The following is a 7,039-nucleotide window of genomic DNA, read 5'->3' as shown; positions in this document are numbered from 1 at the left end:
TGAAACTTAAAATTTTTTAACACATGTATTTAATTTTTAACATATAAGATTTTTGTTTTGACATGTATATCTATTTTTTACACATAGAATTTAAGTTTATGTGTAATTTTATAGTTTTTTTTATTAACTTATTAGTTAATAAGTTACATTATCAATTAAATACTAATACTAATACTAATTTTAAAAAAATAGCATATTAATAATAAACCAGTTTTCCAATTGAATAATGATTAGTTTTCTAATTAGATAATGATTATCCTAGAAAGTATTAAATTAATTTTATTTTAATATTATATTAACTAATAAATTAATTTTCTAATTAGATAATAAATTCTAGTTCTAGAAAATAGTATTTTAAATATTATATTTACTAATAAATTAATTTTTAATTATAAAATAATTTTTAAATCTAATAAATAATATTATCAATTATATTGATAATATTAACTTATATAATATTAGAATTAACTATAAGCATTTTTCAAATAAATTTTATATTAATACACTAATAAAATTTTAAAATATTAAAAAAAATTAAAAAAGACAATTAAAAATATCTAATTTTTAATTTATTTCGCACTTTTATACATATGTTATGGTTATAAATTCATAAATATATAGACACTTGGGTTTAAATAAGAATATTAGGTTTAGTCATTTTTTGCTTCAAGTTTTACACAGTAGTTGACACATAAAAGAACATTAAACTAAAACGAATCGAAGTCCTTATATTATAAGGTAGTTAGGGTTTTGCACGCCATCTTCGCTCATGCAAAATGCTCCTGCCATCATACAAGCCAAATGTGTATACTCAAATATTCTAATTACACTTACCTACTTACTTTATATATCTGACACATGCCATTCATGGGTACCCTAATTCAATTGATCCAGTGGGCATAAACATATAATTCCACATTTTAATACCAAGCTTATGCATGCACTTCTTGTACAATTAGCATAGCTCATTGTATTCTTTAATTCAAGAAAAAAGAAAGTTAAAAGTAAAAATGATTAAAAGGTTATTATCTTCCTCATGCAAGCTCTGCAGTTCACCTACCAAACCAACAGCCGAAGCTCCAGTTATAATAAAATGAAAATCCGTTTTGTGGGAATGATATATAAGAAGAGTCAAAACTTTTTATGTTATTTCTTTCTTTTATTTGTTAAATAAAACCCCCCTAAGGAAGATATAAAATCTTTGTTTTCTTTTCGTGTGCTTAGAGATGATGTGATTAACCGTTACTATGATTTGAAGCCCTATTTGGATGATTTATATTGCTTTTAGCTAGTGTTTCTCTTCTGTTTCTTTGTTCCTTCTTGACAGACAGAGATTTTGAAGCTAAGAGGAGATATATGCCATTGCTAGCCAGGTGTTATATCGTTCTTTAGGTTCTTGAGTCTGATCCATTTAGTCTGTTTTGGAAAACAGCTCTGTTGTCTGTGACGTATTTAGGCATGTAAAGTTTTCAAGTTTCTGATGGGTTTATATGTAGGTATAATTACATTATGAATTTATTTCAAAATATCATGGAGAGACTGAGGCCTCTTGTTGGATCCAAAGGCTGGGATTACTGTATTCTTTGGAAATTGACTGAAGACCAAAGGTTAAGAGAAACTTCACCCAATTATTTCTATGTCTCGATCTTTCTCCTTTCTCTTTGATATTACATTGGAAGTTCTTAAAGAACAGTAAGATAGCTGTCAGAATTTGAACTGTTAATCTCTTACACAACAAGATGAGTTAGTTATCATTAGGCTACTAGTCCTATGACAACATAGTTCTTCTTTCTTTATGTGTCTCCCCTCACGTTTTTTGGACTTTTTTTGTAGGTATCTTGAGTGGATGGGCTGTTGTTGTGGTGGGGCTGGGAACACACAGGCTAATGGTGGAGAAGAACTCCAGTTTCCTGTTTCTTCAGTCCTTCCTTGTAGGGATATTATCTTCCAGCACCCAACCAGCAAATCCTGTGAACTGCTTGCCCAACTTCCTTCTTCCCTGTCCTTAGACTCCGGGTACTTAAAATCTTTTCATTCATCCATTTCCCAGTAATATCATTCTTTATACCAGACGAAAGAGTTTAGTTTTAGTAACTTGAGTTTCTTTTAAACAGGATTCATGCACAGGCCTTGATATCAAACGAACCCAGATGGATCAACTTCTCTAATAACTCGGATTTAAGTGTTGTTGGAGTGAGTAATAATTTCATTCCTTTCTAATATATTGAGGAGGAAGGAGATCATCAAATAGTTCAAATCTATATATGCGACTAAATAAGAATTTTCATTCTGCTTACTTTGGCAGGGAACAGTTGGAACTAGGGCTTTGATACCAGTGCCTGGAGGACTATTAGAATTATTTGTTACTAAACAAGTAAATTAGTTTTCTTCTTATCTCTACTTGCCATTTGCATGACCAAACTAGAGTGGCATTGTTCTCTTTTCTTTATTCTAAGAGAATGATTTTCTCATGACTGCTACAATATAAATTTGAAAAGCTAATAATTGTTTAAGCATTTAATACTTTTACAGGTATCTGAAGATCAATATGTTATAGATTTTGTAACAACTCAGTATAACATTTTAATGGAGCAAGAAGCCATGATAAATTCAACCAACATTAATACAAGTTTCGCTGATCATAACAATGAAGAAAAAGATAACTTCAATAACAATCAATTCCAGGAGGCACCAGTTGCTCCAGCAGCAGAAGCAGTTTTAGAGAATTTGAATCTTCCATACGGTATCTCCGCTGATCGAATTCATCTTTGTAGTCCTCCAATGAACTTCCTGAAGCAATTCAATTACAGCAGTGATCAGGAAAACAAAACTAAAAGTAATGATCATATCTTCTTTCAAGGAGCTTCAGCAAATTCTTCGAATGGGCTCCAAAATCAAGCAGATGCAGCTGCATTGCACAAGACCATGATGATGAATACTAATTCAGAAAGCATACGCATGAAGTATATTGAATCCTCATCAGCAAACAAAGAGGAGCAGGTTAACAATGACAAGGACTCAATTAAAATGGAGAATGGGAGATCGGATTCGATCTCTGATTGCAGTGATCAGATTGACGATGAGAATAGTACGAAGTATAGGAGAAGAACTGGAAGCGGTCCACCAGCCAAAAATATTGATGCAGAGAGGAGGAGAAGGAAAAGGCTTAACGGCAGGCTATATGATTTAAGGGCCTTGGTTCCCAAAATTTCAAATGTAAATATACATATTTATCATTTCTTGATGTACTGCCTTTACATGAAAATCTCTGTTAGAGTATTATATTTAATGTGTGTAAAATTTGTTTTTCTTGATTTCATCAGCTAAATAAGGCTTCCATACTTGGAGATGCAATTGAATTTGTGAAGGAGTTGCAGAAGCAAGCTAAAGAACTTCAAGATGAGCTTGAAGAGCATTCGGATGATGATCAAGTTGCTAAAAATGGCATCCATAACAACATCCCACAAGAAATGCTGAATCAGAATGGTGGTATTGTTAATGGGTTTCTTGTGGGATCATCAGAAGTAGTTAGTTGCTCCAAACTTAATCATAAGCCAGAAACCAGTCATGACAAGGGACAGCAGATGGAGGTATTTTAACTGTAATAACATATGCTTTCTTAGGTGGAAATTAATTTGAGTTGATGAATTGAATTGATTATATAGGTCCAAGTGGAAGTAGCTCAAATAGATGGAAATAAGTTCTTTGTAAAGGTATTTTGTGAGCATAAGACAGGAGGATTTATGAAACTCATGGAGGCTTTGGATTGTCTTGGGTTAGAAGTTACAAATGCCAATGTAACCAGCTTTAGAGGCCTTGTCTCAATTGTTTTCAAAGTTGAGGTAATATCTTCAGCAATTTTAACCATTGGCTTGGAAGCTGATATAATTACTGAGGCAACTGCTAATATTTGTTTTAAAATGTGGTTTTGATTCATAGAAAAAGGACAGCGAAATGGTTCAAGCAGACTATGTAAGAGAGTCTTTGCTAGAGCTGACACGAGACCCGCCAAGAGGATGGCCGGAAATGGCAAAAGCTTCAGAAATTGGTAGTGCCATGGACTATCACCACCTCCACATGCATAATGGCCATACCACTTCCAATCACCACCATATCCACCGCCTTCATCACTGAGCATAGTCGTGGACAATTAACTTTAAGGCCGCAAGTGACCATCCCAAGCTGCAAGCTGGTTCAGAGGATCTATGCTTCGATTCTGCACAAAAGGCAGTTTGCATTTGCAATTTTATCCTTGTAATCATAGGAAGCTATTTGTTACTGGATTTGTCTTATATATTAACCTTGCGTTAAGACACTAATGTTCTGTAAAATTATAATATTATCTTGGGACATTTTTTAAATTAATCAGCATCGACCAATAATCATAATTTATAAATAAAATAAATTAAAAAATGACACGTATATATGTAATTATTTTATATTCTAATAAAATATTTATTAGATTTTAAATATAAATCATAATATGCAATTACATTATTTTCCATCAATTAAACTCAAATAATAATATTAAGTCCCACGTAAAAGAATAGATTCTAAATGATACGGCCACTTCATTTAAAATAAGCAAAGAGTTGGGCCTTTCTTGACAAAATAAAATGAGCTTTATTAGGCCACTTCTATTATAGAAAAAGTAAAAATTGATGGGCACAAAGAAAAAAGTAAAAAATAATAAAGAGTCAGTATAGTCGACCGGTCACTATTCAGGGTACAAATCTGGCAAAAAAATTTAACCCATCAATGCTACAAATTGAATAAATTTAGAAATGCGAGAAGGTACAACAAAAAGGTCCACCTGTCAAAAGAAATAGAAAATGCAGGTGAATGAGGTGGTGGGGGTTGTTCAGTTGGTGGGGATGAAGTAGAATTAGTATCAGGAACAGGAACAGGAACAGAAGTGGATGCTTTGACATCAATGTTAAACCTCATTCCTCCAAGGCAATGACCAGCTACATTACAAATGAACCAATACTTTTTTTGTTGGGTGAGTCTCACTTCATCCTTCCCACTCTCATACTTTTCTATCACTCCTCTGCTTACATCGCATGATCGATATGTTCCCTCCATTACTTCATATACATTATGTTGCCCCTTCACATACTTGAACACTACATCCACCATCATGAAATAACAAGTTGAGCATGAATTTAAATAGGAACACCTATCACTGGGGTAACTAAGAAGTTTCCATTACCTAAACCTATTCTAATACACATTCTTTTAGAATTAAAAGTTCATGTATTAATTATTTGTTTTGGTTAATTTCATTTAATTATGCAAATAATAATAAACAAAAAACTTTATTAAACTACATTGTGATTTAACATATTTTCACTTTGGATATTGTGGTTTAAGAATAGCCAAATTGCACAATAATATTAGCAGGTGCTAATGTGGCAATTAAAATAATAGTGCATATTTACATGTCACGTCAGAATCTCTTAGCGATGTTGTTTGCTAATAATCATATTCGCAGGAGATCAAAATGATAAAAAAAAAAATTTAGACTCTAAATAAAAATACATTGAACCAAATGATAGTTCAGTAAAGTCTTTTGAAAACAAATTGACTTACCGAATAAGAAGAATTAGTAAAAATATTGTAATGGCTTCTTAATAATTTTTTTCTATTCTTCTTTTTTTCCATTTCTATATATGTTGTCTAGTTAATTAATTTGCTCGTCATTGAATTAATTAGAAAAAAATTCATGCAATCAAATTCAATTTCTTTTTTATTTTAGCCTATATCTACTATAAACTATGCTGATTCATATATATTTTATAATCTAATAATAATTTGGTAAATGTACATTTTATGTTGTTACAGTTTTATCCAAACCTGATAAAATATATGCTTTTACCTACATGGCTTCTCTGACGTAGAAATTCATTTGCCTACATAGACAAGCCATATAGATAAAACCGTGTGCATGTGGATATCTGATTCAAATTTGGATAAAGATATAGTGGATATCTGAATTTTTTATTTAATTTTATTTAGATTATAAAATTTTAATTTACTTTATTTTAATCAATCAATTTAAATTTTAATTACAATTTAGTCATCTTGTCAAAATTGATATAATGTATGTTTTTCTTCTTTTTATTAATTATTTTTGTCATATATCAATTTTTATTTATAAAATAATTAAAATGAAATAAAATTAAAGTTGAACAATTAAAATAAAATAAATTAGTATTTTGTTACCAAAACAAAACTACATTATCCATATTTATAACATTAAGAAAAGCATATATGTCAAATTTGTTATAAACAGCATATAAACCCACTAAAGATTTTACAGGGATCAAATTATTAACAACACTTGGAAAAGAAGCTAATGAACAAGAAATAAATGAGATTGAAGATTACATACCAAGAACATCACCAACGCTAAAATTGTATTTTCGTGACCATGAATCGTAGTTCGAATCCGAAATCCACCCTTCATCATCACCAACTGTATAAACTTCAGATCTCACACAACTGAAGAACAATCCAGTGATCAAAACACCAACAAAGAGAAAGCTTCGACAACCCTCCAAAATCTTGATCTCTCGCATAGCTAATTTGATCATTTTGAGAAAGTAAATGAACCAGTGATCATAGGCTATGGAGATGGCCTCAAAGAGGCTTGTGTATGACGGTGAAATGAATACATTAGCCGAGATGGTTGAATATGTCTTATGATTAAGATATGTTTCTTTTCTAATTGGTCTTATTGTAAAGTCGTCTTTAATTTTGAATATAATTTAGATTTAAGACCGCAGAAGCAATTCTTAATCATTATATACAAAGCTCGTCTTCTTTGTAATCACTAATTCTTGCTAACTTGGTGCAATATACAATTCTATAAATGCAATAAAAGAAAGAAAAATGATGTGCAAGTTGATATAAAATCATGGCTCATCATGATTGGAAAATGGAACAGTTCTACGAATGAGCACCTTTTGTTTCTTGCACGCCTGTCTTTATGTGACTACCAAGCAACAGAAATGATCAACTATTAAAGAAAATTAAT

At 31.0% G+C, this 7,039-nt stretch overlaps 2 protein-coding genes across 3 annotated transcripts; one reads left to right on the top strand and one right to left on the bottom strand.

Moving 5' to 3' along the window:
- The first annotated feature begins 901 nt into the window (after positions 1-901).
- LOC8283678 (transcription factor ABORTED MICROSPORES) lies at positions 902-4,342 on the top strand. Of its 2 annotated transcripts, XM_015720559.2 has the most exons (10): positions 902-1,373; positions 1,497-1,607; positions 1,834-2,016; positions 2,115-2,193; positions 2,306-2,374; positions 2,533-2,743; positions 2,861-3,216; positions 3,324-3,590; positions 3,666-3,842; positions 3,940-4,342. In XM_015720559.2, the coding sequence occupies exons 1-10, from the start codon at positions 1,357-1,359 to the stop codon at positions 4,132-4,134; spliced, it is 1,665 nt and encodes a 554-aa protein (XP_015576045.2). In that variant the 5' UTR covers positions 902-1,356; the 3' UTR covers positions 4,135-4,342. The 2 variants fall into 2 exon arrangements, with proteins under 2 accessions (XP_015576045.2, XP_002521282.3); XM_002521236.3 differs by having other exon boundaries at positions 903-1,373; positions 2,533-3,216.
- Positions 4,343-4,547: 205 nt separating this feature from the next.
- LOC8283677 (chemocyanin) lies at positions 4,548-6,835 on the bottom strand. Its single transcript, XM_002521235.4, has 2 exons — positions 6,395-6,835; positions 4,548-5,126 (listed from the first exon to the last, which is right to left on the bottom strand). The coding sequence occupies exons 1-2, from the start codon at positions 6,594-6,596 to the stop codon at positions 4,762-4,764; spliced, it is 567 nt and encodes a 188-aa protein (XP_002521281.3). The 5' UTR covers positions 6,597-6,835; the 3' UTR covers positions 4,548-4,761.
- Positions 6,836-7,039: the final 204 nt, after the last annotated feature.

This window comes from Ricinus communis, chromosome 8 (genome assembly GCF_019578655.1).
Source record: "Ricinus communis isolate WT05 ecotype wild-type chromosome 8, ASM1957865v1, whole genome shotgun sequence".
In the NCBI taxonomy this organism is placed as follows: Eukaryota; Viridiplantae; Streptophyta; class Magnoliopsida; order Malpighiales; family Euphorbiaceae; genus Ricinus; species Ricinus communis.
This window is presented reverse-complemented; position numbering and strand designations above follow the sequence as displayed.